The sequence below is a fragment of the Accipiter gentilis genome, chromosome 1, assembly GCF_929443795.1.
Source record: "Accipiter gentilis chromosome 1, bAccGen1.1, whole genome shotgun sequence".
NCBI lineage: Eukaryota > Metazoa > Chordata > Aves > Accipitriformes > Accipitridae > Astur > Astur gentilis.
Window position 1 is genome coordinate 47,754,677 of NC_064880.1, and position 14,975 is coordinate 47,769,651.

The 14,975-nt window shown below is 37.2% G+C and overlaps 1 protein-coding gene across 3 annotated transcripts in view; it reads left to right on the plus strand.

Moving 5' to 3' along the window:
• R3HDM1 (R3H domain containing 1) overlaps nt 1-14,975 on the plus strand; it is a 90,916-nt gene that overhangs the window by 29,780 nt on the left and 46,161 nt on the right. For all 3 annotated transcript variants that reach the window (XM_049809738.1, XM_049809760.1, XM_049809749.1), the window contains 2 exons: nt 5,193-5,401; nt 6,822-7,032. In XM_049809738.1, coding sequence (XP_049665695.1) covers nt 6,862-7,032 — 171 coding nt within the window. In that variant the 5' untranslated portion in view covers nt 5,193-5,401; nt 6,822-6,861. The remainder of the gene's footprint in view (nt 1-5,192; nt 5,402-6,821; nt 7,033-14,975) is intronic.

Consider the following 14,975-nt stretch of genomic DNA (forward strand, 5'->3'; position numbering starts at 1 on the left):
TCCTGTGTTCATCTTCCCTAGGACTGCTTTTCTGAAGGACATGAAAGACTTTGGAAGTATGAAGTGTTGTAGGAATGCTTACAGGAAATCTAGAGGTATCGGACAATCAAGTTTCTGTCTGTATCTCTTCTCACTTTAGCATATGGAAACTACATAACAAGTTTAACAAAACTATACAAATTTTTCAGGCGTATGTAAAAAGCTGGGGCAAATACCAGACTTTCTTACTGCCTGTCTCTGTGCTTTAATGTTTACTTCCCCCCCACCCCCAGCTGCTTCTTGGTCCTGTATCTCATCTTTCCTGTGGCTGCTAGCCTTCTGGTGCTGGGATAGACAAACAACTAGTGCTGCTTCCTGCTTCAAATTTTAATACGTTGATTGTTTTTGCTTTCTCTTGTTTAAACTGTAACAGTACAGCAAGTATGGCTTTCTCTGTACTGTTTCACATAAACTTGGTCTGGTTTCAGGGAGAATACAGACAGATAATTAAGTTCCAGCCTTTAGTGCTGGGCTAATAAAGTTAAAGCAACTTCTGAAGAGATGTACAGCTTTACATGTAACTAGAACAAATGCTGAGCTGAGACAAGGCACTGCATACAGTCTGGAGATTTCTGAATGACTCGGAACAAGCCTCACTGGGAATTTAGCACTGACTGATTTTGACTGTCAGGGGGTAAACTACTTATGATCGTAGTAAAAATTAAGTAGGTGGATATTGTCCACAACAAGGAATACTTTTTAGACTTGTGCAAGAATTCTGTTGAAAAGTCTGGTGAACAGAAGCCTGTTTAAGAAATAATTTTCATTTTACTTTTCCACTGACAATGTGTCTGTCCACTTTGCATGTTGAGTATAGATTTTTCACCCACACCCTTCTAATCCAATTTCCTGCCCTGAATTTGATTGACAACAGGTATTTTGACAGCTGTTCCTGGGGTCTTTTTGACAGCAATGATATCAATAATAGCTTTAACAAAGAACAAAACAACAACAAAAAATCACCTTCTGCCTTTTACCTCCTTTTTAAATTAAAAAGAATCAATTTCTTCTGTCATGGGCAGAACAAAACTTCCTATCTGCATTGCCAACAAGGAGATGGAAGTCTTGATGCCTATTAGGGAAATTGGATTAAGCTGAGTAGATCCTGTTCCCAGAAATATCCTCACTCATTACAAGTCAATTTAGTAGGTTTGCATATGATGATTTTTCAAGTCTGAACCTGAAACAAAGGACCCAGTGGTTTTCCATGTATCATGATTCAGGAGGCTTCCATCATAAAACTCAGCAATGGCTTTGCTTGATGTCTTCTTTTTTATAGCTTCTCCAAGTTGTGCAAAAGAAAGCAATGAGAACACCGTATTGACAGTTTTTATGATCTTCTGACTGAAAAGCACATGCCTACATAGTACTAGGCTTCCACCTCACAGCTGATAATAACAGGTTTCCCTCTGAAAAGGGGCACATTCAGAATAGTCGCCTAGACAAAGTGGTTACCACTTCTCAGAAAGAGAATTAATAGAATTTAGGATGAATGGTGGTGGTATAGTGTAACCAATATAATGAAGAAGGGGAAGAGCATACACTTCAACAATAAGTGTTCAGATGGGGACAGCAATCCTGAGGGTTAAAGAAGATAAATGACATGTTATCCTCCATTCTTACATCCAAGTCCTTGTACTTCCTGCCTGTTAAAGTAGGTGCCTGTTGTTGTCACTTATGAAAGATAGTAAAATTGGAAGGCTTTTTTCATGAGACCTGTTGCTAGCTACTTGAATTTTTAAGTGCAAAACCAGGTTATGTTCTTCTACCCCTAATATTCAGTCCTTTCAACTGTTTGGATAATTTTAGGGCAGAGGTATCGTGTCCCTCTTATTAAAATCTGCTAACCTATATTGGTCTATATTGCCATCCAATCTATGGCCAATGTTGGGATTTGGTGTAAATCAACTTAATCAATTTGCTTACTAAAAGCTATTTTCTCTCCAAACAGTAGAGCAAGTCCTAAGGTTTACCTTCTTGCTTTCTTCTTTTTCCTGTCCTGCATGGGACACAAGAAATTAATAATCAAATATATGGGGAGGTGGGATGCATAAGGATGGGCTGTATGCAGCACATAAAATTCCTCAAGTCTTTTTTAATCCAATCCGTGCAAGTTTAGAAACTAGAACCAAAATATCTCAGCTATGAAAATTGTCTGAATTAGAGGAAACTTTGGGGATGGAATGTTATCCAAGTACTAGAAACTCACTATGGTGGGTCACAAACACAAGGTTGCATTACGATTTCAATGAATCTATGGCTGTTATTTATTACTAAAAAAAAAAAGAATTTATTTTTTTTCAGGTAACCAAAGATTCGTCTTTCTATTTTGTGTGTCTTGCTGTTAATCTGAAGCACAGGGTTTGTCATTTACTTGTGGGTGTGCATACAGTCATTCCAGTTGACTCAAAATAGCTACATTCTGTAAAACCTAAAAGTATGTATTATTTCATGTGAATTGAAACTACACAGCTTTTCCTCGATTCTGTCCCTTTTACTGTAGGTTATGTAGCACAAAATCTGCAGGCTTTAAATCTATCTGCAGGTGAAAAATCTGTTCATAACAAGTTATAAGTGGTTTTACAGTTAAGTTGTAGAAAATACAAGGACTTTTTTCTTGTGCATCTATTTTCTGGATTGGCATAGGCAAGAAAATATGTTTGCAGCATGAGTTTAGCTAACTGAGTATGCAGATAGCTTTTTTTTTTTTTCTTTTAAATGTGTTGCAAAGGGACAGGAGCCCTTAGTGAGTTTGATCAAATTAAAGAAAAAACTTAAATACGTTGGTTATAGTTACTACATTGCAACTTGTCTAGGGAGTAGGAATTAAATTACACTTAATTTTTGAGATTATGTTTGCAACTGGACAGAAATGGGGTTTTTTCCTGTCTTCAGGCTAATCTTTTGTAACATTTCTCTAAATACAATACAAATCATATGTCAGTCAACAAAAAACAAACAGCATCTCTATTCAAGTCTTGTTTACAGTAAAGGTTGTTAATCTGACCTTCTTCATAAGTCTTAAATCACCATCTGGATTGTCTGGAAAAACTAACTCAACAACCAAACAGTACTGCATATCCTTTGTTGCATTTCTGCACATTTTTATTTCCAATTTGTTCTTTCACCTATAATCCTTTCCCCTCCATTAGATTCAGTGAATAGGGTCTTATACAGACCTGAATCACAGCCCGTCTTTTATCTTTCTGTTCCGTACTTCTTTGCAGCAAGATTTAAGTCAAAATGTCCATAGTATCTCATATCTCTTATCAAACTGTATGTTTCTTCAGATCTAGAAAAGTAATTGTAGTCGGGCGTTAATCTCAGCTGCAAGGAAACCTGGAAGTCTGTGGGCCATTGTGCTGCTGCTCCATGCCATCGCAGTCTTCTCAGTCACATTGAGGGAGTAGTGCAGGATGATGAGGTGTTCTCCTCAGAGTTGTAACTATTTACGATGTATTAAAATAGTGTAGCACTAAAGGAAGATGTGTTAAATGCTATACACTGTTTAAACAATAATTTAAAATTCTTCTTACCCAGATCTCTTTTGCAGGGTTTATTGGGGAAGAGGGGGGAGTTCATTATTATTCATTCCTCATGTGCACGTATCTTGTGAAGTGTTGCTTTTTGCTGTTTTTATAGTTGTTCTTTTCCAGGAAGGGATCAAGAGACTGCAGTATCCTGATGTGTATACAAAACAATTTGAATACAAGCTGGTGATACTGTTGTGGAATATAGAGAATACAAAGCACTTGCTTTCTTTTGTTTCATTGTAAATCCTACTTCCCATCTTCAGTTCTGCAGGTTTTTCTTCAAACAGGATATGGCTTTTCTCTCATTTAAAGTCAGTATTATATTTAGCTTGTTTTCTCTTACGTTATTTTATATTATGTTATTTTATATTAAACTCTCCTGTTTTGACAAAACATTAAAACTGATAGAAGGCTGGGCACTGTCATAGCCTGACCTTGTAATTTTGATATTAATTGCTTTCTAGTGACCTCATACTTCAGAATGCTTAAATGCTTTCGTATTCTTTCAGCTAAGAAGCAACTTGTTGGAGACATTAAGATCTTGCACGACTTGTCTTTCCATCCTTTCTTCCTGCATGTAGTGCAACTCTTTACTTTGAAGGAGAACAGTTTAGTTCAGATTCTTCACCTACATCAATTAAACCACATTATTGTGGTTATAAACATGGTGTAAATGTCTCATTTGTTCCTTCATTTCACTTCAAACAATTCTTTTTCTCACGTCTTTGTTTTCCTGAAACAATTCTATCATGTTACATGGAAATTAAGTAGCTCAACTGAGGTGAAGGTATCAAGAAGGTATTCTTGATGTTTATTATCATTTGTACTGGTTTTATAAGCCCCTGACTAGTCATGAGAAAAGTGTTTGGGGAATGCAATACAGAGATCCTTTTCAGCTATTTTATTTCAGTGTATCTTTCACAGGTTTGAAAGATAGTTATTTGTGTTCTTTGCTTTAGGATATTTTTGCTATGTTCATAGGTTACATTTTGTTTGCTATTAGATGTCTGTTGTCTACCACTTCAAATGCATGCTTCTTTGTGAGTGGTGATACTACTTATTTCTCAGAAAAGCAAATTTGAGAAAGAGGGAAGATGGAACATTGTCAGGTTTGTAGAAATTTGTAAAACCTCATTCAAGGGCAATTACTTTGTTGAATAAAATAAAATTGTCTTCTGTAATTCAAGTTGTCTGAATTATTGGTTATGTATTGTGCTTGTAGATTATTAACGATGACAAAGAGAAAAATGCTGCTATGCATTTGTGAGCTTTCATGGCCTATTACTCTCCATACCTGCTGGGCTGCGTATTTCAAACTGTGTTTTCAGACTCTTCTGGAAGATACCTGCTTGTTTATAGAAACGGTTTCACTAGGAATGCCAACAAAATGTTTATTATGACTACTTGTTGACTCTCTAATACAGAAATATCTTGGAAGTTTAATGAAAAATATTATTGCTGCTATATAAAGAGAGTACAATGAACAGATATGACAAAAGCTGATTTCTTCTGTGGTTTTTTTCTTGAAATGATGACACCAAAAAACTTAAGTAATCATGTTCCCTCTCCCATCCTGCCCCAAATATAAAAGTGTCATGTCTTTCCTTTGTTGATTTTTAGGCATTCGAAAGGGATGTTCTTGCTGATTCAAGACAACATAGTTCTGTCCAGGACTCTACACTGGGGATAAGGACATGGGACTCCTCCTGCCAGATTCCAGATGGTTCATTACAACTGACATCTTGGTTGACAACTGTGAAAAGGAACTTTGGATTATTTTATTTTATTTTTGTGGGAGACCACAATCCCCAAACTGTAGGACATATCAGGTACTAAATCAGATAATTAGACTTCTCCATAATGTTAGTTGATTGTTACTTGTTTTCTATGCAGGACTTTAAGCATTCAGATGTCATTCTTTGTTTCTTTTAAGAAATGGAAAATTTTTAGGTTTACATCTTGCACTGTAGCTGAGTAATGACAAGAAGTCTTTCTTAGGGAAAACTGTGGTGGTTCTATTATAGCTTTAATTTTTTTAGAGTTGTCTATATAGTATTTAAAACTATATTTATAAGTTATAATTACTGATAATGGTTGTTATTATCCTAATTATGAAAGCTCTGTCTCTCTCCCTTTCTCCCTTTCTCCCTTTCTCCCTTTCTCCCTTTCTCCCTTTCTCCCTTTCTCCCTTTCTCCCTTTCTCCCTTTCTCCCTTTCTCCCTTTCTCCCTTTCTCCCTTTCTCCCTTTCTCCCTTTCTCCCTTTCTCCCTTTCTCCCTTTCTCCCTTTCTCCCTTTCTCCCTTTCTCCCTTTCTCCCTTTCTCCCTTTCTCCCTTTCTCCCTTTCTCCCTTTCTCCCTTTCTCCCTTTCTCCCTTTCTCCCTTTCTCCCTTTCTCCCTTTCTCCCTTTCTCCCTTTCTCCCTTTCTCCCTTTCTCCCTTTCTCCCTTTCTCCCTTTCTCCCTTTCTCCCTTTCTCCCTTTCTCCCTTTCTCCCTTTCTCCCTTTCTCCCTTTCTCCCTTTCTCCCTTTCTCCCTTTCTCCCTTTCTCCCTTTCTCCCTTTCTCCCTTTCTCCCTTTCTCCCTTTCTCCCTTTCTCCCTTTCTCCCTTTCTCCCTTTCTCCCTTTCTCCCTTTCTCCCTTTCTCCCTTTCTCCCTTTCTCCCTTTCTCCCTTTCTCCCTTTCTCCCTTTCTCCCTTTCTCCCTTTCTCCCTTTCTCCCACGACATTTAGTAGGTAAGGCAGTTCCTGCATTCAGAACTTTTCCAGTTGTTACCTGGCAACTAGGAAACTTCAAAGTTTTAATGAAATTAATGAACGTTTGCACACTTGGTGCATTATGATTAATCTATTTACTTTCAACCCTTTTAAAGAAATCTATATGCAGTTCTCTTTTCCCTTCAAATGAGAAAAGCTTCCTTTGTTTCTGTTGGAAGCTAGTTTGATTTGGAGTATCTGAATGCTCAGGTGTTTATTTCAAAATACAGAACAGAAAATCTCCAAGAGCTATCCTATAGTGTAGCTCTTAGTTCTTGTTTGTATAGATGTCTATTATTATAAGCCTCTTGGTAAAAGTGGTTAAAAAGAAAATTATCACTCTCTCCCTCTGATACAAGACAGGAAAAAATGTCATAACAGAAGGGGGAATCCTTTTTGCAGCAAAATCATGTTTATTTTCGGTAGCTATTTCGGTATGTAATTTCTTAAAATTAAGTTAAAATTACTCAGTGATCTGCTTTTTCTTTGTCCTAAAGGTTCCATATTTCTTGTAGAATTTTAAAATAACCTTTTCTAATGAGGATGTCTGATATTCTTACTGTAAAAGATGAAACTGATGCAATGAAGGGTTCAGAAGGTGAATTTAAAGATACAGACCCAGTTGAAAACCTTATAAAATCAGGAAGTCAGGAGCAGATTCAAGCAGAAAAGGATGAAAATTGTCCTGATAGCAAAAACAGTATGCCGGTAAGAAGCTTTTCACTTTATTTTTCACTAGTATATCATGTTAAATAAGTCTGTGTCTTGTTCTTCTCCCTTTCTCATGATCCTCTTAAATGTTTTTGGTACAGGTCAGGAAAACTTGACTGGTGTTAGGGAAGCAAGGAGGATGATTATTGCTTCCTCTCTCTTCCTTTGCCCCACTTCTCTGTTTATATTCATGTAAATATGAGAGTCAGTCATTTTTAATTGTTTGAAGTAGATGAGCGGTTCTAATGGGAACCAGGCAATTTGTCCATATTTCTGTTTTCCTGAGCGCACATGTGAAGTTGAGTCTTTTCATTGTAGCAGAACAAGGGGAAAACTCGGCACTCAAGCTGTCTTTTGTTGTTGCTGAATCCTGACAAAGTCTCAGAGACTGGGCTGTGTAAGAATATGCTGTATAGTAATAGTGTGGATTGACCAAAACACTAAAATGTTGAGTGTTGTTTGTATGAACGAAGCACTACAGCACAGCTCAGCATGTCTGCCCTGAGTAGGGGTGACCAATCTAGGGCTCTTGAGCTATGTGCAGCTTACAGGTGGCTCAGGTGTAACTTTTACAGCAGAGCTGTACAGCATAAGACTAAAGTAATCAGATGTAGGTAATCCAAATCCCCAGGTGTCAGAGGAATCAAGTCAGCAGAGCTTCCGAGGCCATTAGGTCTGGGTCCTGCCCTAGCCACCAGCAGAAGGTCCAGCCTCAGCCTCCTTCTCCCTACATCAATGGCGGAGTGAGCTGGTGAGCTATCTTCCCGTCTTGGCTGCTAGCTAGTATTCCCCATACCTTCCCTTTTCCTCCGATCTTCACCGTTTGACACTTTTGGTATATGATTTATTAGGTAGGAAAGCTTAGGCAGACCTCATGCATACACTGAAGAGCTGATGCATATAAATGAATGGCCTTAGCAAGGTGGGAGATGTACCTATAAAGAAATTGTGGCATCAAATTTCAAGTGAGAAGGAGGCGGGGGAAATAGTATGAAGATATCTTGTGCTAAAGGAGAGCACACCAATAAGGATGGGTTAAGGATTTAGGCAGCAGATTTAATACCTCTGAGTTTTAGTTGTGCAGTTAGTGTTTATGCTCAACAGTCCTGAAAGATGGGTCTCTTTCACATGGGACAAACTAGCTAACTCCTGGCTGAGGCTGTCCGCTTGGTCACTGAAGACTGTAAGTGTCTTAGATGAGGTGAGGAGTTAAGGAAAGCAATTGAAATTTTCTGGCACAACCTAGAAAATGGGGCAAATTTCTAAGAGAAAACACAGAAACTTGTGTTTGACAAAAATGAGTTTTCTATAGGAATTTTGTGTCTGTGGGTTAATAATAAACAATTTTCTGATAAAAATCCTGATTGGGATATGAATACGGCAGTATTCTCTTGTGGATTGCAAAAACAGGACAGTAGCTTATTAGATTCTTGTTATTGAGAATTGAGTGAAAGGTTCTTTTGGGAGTAGTTCTGTTCAAGACTAACAATTCAATATTCCACTGAGTGAAGTAAGCTCTATTTGCTATGTTAAATTGCTTCCAAATAAATCTTGTAGACCACTGTAATAGCAATACAGTTTTACACTTTAATATCTGCTGGCTTTATTAAGGCTGGCATCAGTGTAAATAGATAATTTTATGGAAAAAATAAATTCTTAAAATGAAATACTTCTCCTGTGACATGTGAGAAATAACTGCTACTGAAAAACTGCTAGATGTTGTAGCTGAGGTGGTATTTTCTTTAATCAATGGAATATCCTAGTAGTGAGCCTTAAAAATTAATTTAAGGTTTGTTTATTTTCATACAGTTCAGTAATTTGGAAAAATCTCATTCACGTTTTCTCATTCAACAAATCTCATTCAACACATTTTAGTGTGGAAACTTCTATGGGACTCAAGTGGCAAATCTGCCTTCCTGCAAACAAATGTTGCTGTATAGTCAGTCTAGAGAAATTAATCTGTTGGTGCTGTCAATGGCTGTGGGGTTTGGTAAGGGGGTTGGTTGCTTGGTTTTGTTCTTGTACAGGAGTAATAGCTGGTGGCTGAAATAACTATGTAGCACACGCAAGGTGAACTGAACAACTGTGTAATGAAGGCCGTTTGATGGAGACAGCGTTGCTGTTGTCTTCATTTAGTGTTGATGTTAGCATTGTGTCCAGGAGTCTCCATCAGAATCAGAATGTTGCTGTTACATGAATAGTGTAATTAAAAACTGTGTTTGTAGGCTGAGGATGTTGATTTGCAGAGTGGTAGGAAGACAGTCAATTACAAAGTGGAACCTTGCTAATGTAAGCCCTTTGCAACAATTGAAATCAGTAAAAGTTAATGTCACGTGTACTGTGGTAGCTGCTACTGCAAATATCTGTCATATATTTTTCACTGAAAGCATGTTTTATGCTAAAATACAAAACAAAAATTTTGGCCTGTCCATAGTAGACAAAACTTCAGGAAACAGTAGAGTGGTCAGCAAGTTTTTAACTAATGAATAAGTAGTTTGGTGAAATTTCACTGGATGTACTGCTTTTCATTAAGTGGAGGTTAAACGTTACTGTAGTGGTGGGAAAAAGAGCAAAGGATTTGCCCAGAAATGTTAGAGAAGATTATCAGAGGATTGGAATTTGTTGTATTCTTTTGTTTACTAATTGAGTATATCAGAGGATGGGTTGGGGGGGTGGGAGTTGTATGGGGCTTGGTTCTGGCTTTCCTAGCTAGTAGCTAAATGCTTAATAGGCTTCATATCTATTGGTAAACTACAATAATATTCCTGAGTACAGTTATCATTTGATTTCTAACTTCTTTACAGCTGAGTAAGAAACAGGCTGTGACCTTTCCTCTGTCTAAACCTATCATGGTTTGAATTCAGGTATGTTTCTGGATATTCATGGTTCCAGAAACTGGTGATTATATTTTGAAATGTAACTGTGGCTCTGAATTCCAGATTACTTTGAGATGTTGTGCATTAGTAACCTATTTGGTGTTGCATACACTGTTGGAGGTACAATATGAATGAGAAAAATATCTTATTAGAGTACGTGGCTAGCGCTCCCAATTTCTTTAAGCAGTGTGAGAGTAGTATAGTCGATACACAGATTATTAGGGAAGGTTTTTGAATTGCCGTATTCTGAAGCGACCATGAAGTAACTCTTAAATGGAACGGGAAACAAGAGGCACTCATTTGAAAAGTACGTTTACCCACGTCATGTGCACGTCAGCACTTTGGTAGTTTTTGTAATCAAAAAGGTGTTGGTTCACCAGTCACTGTTGTCTCCCACCTATTAATCTTATCCAGGTCAGGTGACAATATACTAATTCTGAATTAGGTAGAATATGGGGTCTGAAGTTTGTTGCCTTTGTCACTGGGTGGTGAGACAGGCAATACTTCATCTGCTCTAAGGATTGCTGTTACAGAGTTAACGTGTCAGGAAATACTGACAGAAAATTAAACAAACAGCCTGGATTTATCTTACAGGATAGTGCCTTCTATTCACTATTAGGAAGATTTTTTTTTTTTTCAAACCGAAAAATATTTAAAATCTCTGTAACAATTCATGTTGGCTTATGTATAATCCAGAAAAGGAGGTTTGTTCTTATTCTACAATCCACGCAGTATGGGGTTTGGGGGGAAGAAGAATGTTAGTCTTAAATGCTGTCATCTCTGCACTGAAAAATAACCATTAATAAGTAGATGTAAGATCCTCGATGGCATGATGATGGCCAAGGCAGTAAAAGACTGAGAGAAAGCAAGCTGCATATCACTGTGTATCAGGAAAAGCACTTGCAAGCTGTGGAGAATAAAACCAAAATATGACCAACAAAAAAGGCCTCACGGAAGGATGGAGAGTGGTGCGTGAATGCAGCAGTTGTATGCATCCACCATATGATATGGGCAAGGCAAGTGTTGTATTAAGTGTGTATATCTGTTTTGGATTTATGCTAATTAAGCCGATATACCTGTCCTTTGGAGGAATTGGATTAATTTTTTTACTTAGCAACTAGACATCTCTCTTCCTACCAGTTTCTTCCCTCCGTACTAGCACAAAGCTTTGTTTTCTCTCTCTTCCACAGCTTGAGTTCTCTGAAGCCTTTCTTTGCTGCCTCCCCAGCTGTTTTGGTCTTGTCAGGATTTACCTGTCTTTGTTTCCAAAATATGTGACTTAATACTTTTTAGTAGATAGATGATTGGGCAGATTCTGTTTGGTTACTTTTGAACTGTTTAAAATACTTCTGTGTCCAATGAGGAAACTGTTTCTCCATCAGTCTTCCTCTATTGTTTCCTGGAAAATTGCTGTCAATACTCACTAATACAGGACAGCAAGTAACCATAGACCATGCTATTCTTTCCTTCAGTCTTACAAAGCTACCTGTGGTTGTTAGGACTGTAGCCCTTAACTGGATTTAAAATTGAGACCTAATTTAGAAGAAAGGTGAGAAATTGAATGTCCTTAGGTCAACTTTGTTCAGGTCTCTCATGTCATGCCTGTCTTCTGAATGTCCAAACGTTACTTCAGAAATAGATGTAGTACCTTCTCCAAAAACCTATCACACTTCTAAGTTTGCCATCTTGTGCCTGACCTGTTTTTATCCAACTTGTTTAGGCAGCATAGTGATGATAGAGGAACGTGTCCAACAGCTCCAGATCTTTACTTTGTATTTAATATATGTGATGTATGGAGGTAATGAGGAAAAAATAAAATATGCGAAAACTCCTACTGAAAGCCTGGATGTATATGATTATATGTGTTTGGTAAACTCTTATCTTAATTACCTTTTTATTTTGTAGTTGGAAATGAAGCATAGTAGTTGGTCTTACAAGTTGTTGGTTGGTTTGGGTGTTTTGGTTTTTTTGAGACAAAACCCTAATCATTCTTTTCATTATGCAATTGTTTGGAATACTTGCTTTTAAAGACTGTCTTGAAATCATGCCCATAATGACTTTAAATGGGGCATAAATTTATTTTTAATCTTGCTTTCATTAACACAGTGTTTTCTCAAGTCAGTAAAAGTCTTTGAGAGCTGCAAATATAAAGAAATTGCTTAATTTGCACTCACTAATGATTACATATTCTAAAGTAGCTATAAATTGTTTTTCACAAATGGGGAACATAAAGTTGCTCTCTAGGAGCAAAACTTAGTAAATGCAGAGAAATTAGGAGAGAACTAAAATTCACGGACCTGAAAAGAGAGAAAATGTGCATTAACAGCTGCAACATGCATTGACTGCCTATTGTCCTGGAATTGCAGTGGAAATGTAGTTATCTTCAGCTGGCGTGGTTTTGCTTGAGAAGATGATGATTGGGCACAGATTCTAAGTTTTGTGAGTGCAGTTACTGTTGATGTAACAGGACTTTAGGTTTTGTATTTCCAGGTGCAGACCTTACATCATAGGCCTTTTCTCACATTAGCTGTCCCTGCAGTCCAGCCATACCAGATTTATTCTAGTGCTTCTTACCTGTCAGGTGTGTGGTGCTTATTCTTTACAGTTAAAGCTGGATGTGGGGGCTTGTATTTCAGGTTTTGACATCCTTAAAGTCATGCAGGAAAGCAAGGAATCCATGCCTATCAAAAGGATTGTTTTACAAGGCAGTTGTTTCTAGATAACAGGTCTTAGTATGATGGGTGGGATGATACTTATCTCGTGTGTAATTTTGAGCTTTGAGTCATTTCAGTAAAGGGAGAATCTTCCTCCTACAGTGGCCCCCCATCTCTCCCTAGTGTTATTGGTGTGGGTTTGGTCCCTAAAAATTGTCAGGTGCTCATGAAATTGAGCACCATGGTATTCAAATACCTTAGTTTAGTACGCTGAATATCCTACATTGTTTTGATGAACTTATTCCCCATAGGTTGCAAACACCTATCTTTTAAAAAAAAAAAAAAAAATCTTTAAATGCAGCATAATTGACAGTGTCAGTTGGGTTGCCTTTCCAACCTGGAAACAGAATTGTGACTCTGCAAGCAAAATGGAAGATGAGATACAACACATGTAAAACACTTAAAGGAATGTACCATCAAACTTGTCCTACTGTGATTGAAATCTGAAAATCACATTCATTTTAAAAATTCTTACAAAGAATTCAGATTTGATACTAGATAATTTCAATATCTTAATTAAATTTTGAGGCATTTGCTTTGCTTTATCTGGCATGGACAAGCATACTTGAGTTTTGGCTGCAATGGATTCCTGAGACTTTACTGAGGTAAGGTGAGGAGGAGATACGTGGTTTGTACAGTTTTTAATTAAATTTAATTATGATACGGTTCCAGCTTCCCAGCAACAGTCTCTTCTCTTGTGTTTTTTTGTTTGTTGTTTGGGGTTTTTTTTAAATCATTTTTAAAAATAATTGAAATATGTATGTCTTAACTAACTAGTGAGCAGTAACTTAAGTGTAAAGTTTTTGTTAACAGTATTAGAAATTCTGTTTGGCTAGTTTACAATGTCTTATGTCCTGTATAACTAAGTTGATTACAGTCCCCTCCCCACCCTGCCCTGCCTTCACCCTCCACCCCGCCCAGTGGTGGATCTGAGGTATTTGCTTCCATATACTCTTTTCAGTTATATACTGGCTTCAGAGCTTCCAAAATTTTGGGGAGGGGAAACAATTGCCCAAGCGTAGATTCTTTTGCCTGTTGTTTTCACAGTGAACTGAGGACTCCACTGGCAGTGCTGATTTGATTTTAAGTTCACACTACTTGATTTGAACCCACCTAAGATAATTGATGCTGGAGTAATTGATGTGAGGCTGGGAAATCATCCAGTTCTTGAAAGTTTTGTAGCTTGATATAATAGAAGCTTTGCCAGGGATATGCAGAGTGCCAGCTTTCAATATCCAATGTATGCTTTCAACATAGCTGATTGAAAGAAAAAAATATTTTGCAGATAACAGCAAAACTTAAAGTCTTTGTATTGTTCCAAGTATGAGAACATTTGAACTGTCTTTGCTGCTCAAAATCTCAGCAAGCTTCCTTTACAAAACTGATGATGAGTTCAGTTAGCTTTCAGTGCTGCTATTTAAAATCCTGTTATATAGTGAAATGAGCTTAAATGAGCACTCCTTCTGCTGCTTTTCAGCTAAGCTGGTGCAACATCCAAAAAAAAACATTTGGGACTTGAGAACACTGGAGAAATAGCGGTTCTTCTGCCTTTATGTGGTAGAACCTTTTAGTGTAGGTTAGGTGTTCTTTTTAGCAATATATATGTTCTGCTAGAAATTAAGGCACTTGATAGACATCTGGTCCTATGAGCCTAGGGCAGAGAGGGCTGTCTTTATGTAGTTTTTAAACAGAGTTTTTGTTTAGTTTCCTTCTGAAAGGATACCCCTTTCATAAAGGAGGAAATATTGTCCATTAAACAACACTTGAAATTACATTACCAGTGTTACTTTTTCCTTACAAATATTAGGCCTGTGCTCAGTAAAACCAGTTCTGTTAAAGGCTTGTCTATTCATCAGTTTTAATTCTACAGTGAAACTAATACTTAAATTATGATATGCCACTGTAAGTGCTTCTATTCCTGTGTAACTGTCACAGACGGTTGACTTAGTTTTAACTACACAGTTAAGGAATTGTTAAACACTTTGTTGATTCAAATGTACCTTTCAATCATGCATACTGCAGTAAAATTCTGGTAATGCTTCTTCTTAAAAGAAACAATAGTAGTAGAAGAAAGGATCTGGGAGTAGAAAGAGCAAATGAATGCATAGTAAGTAACTAAAATGGCTCTGGGAGGAAGAAAAGCATATTAATGCATGGTAAGTTACTAAATTAAAGAAAAAAATATTGATCAGTGGCCCATTTTAAAGTCCACTTTCATAAGTCCCAAGATGAAAGAAAAAAACCCATATGTTTTAACCTGCTTATGATAGGTCATCATCTGTTCCCTGGTAGAGGCAATGCTGCTTTTTTTTTTGTCTTTTTCTTTTTTTCCCCCATATTATTTTTTCAG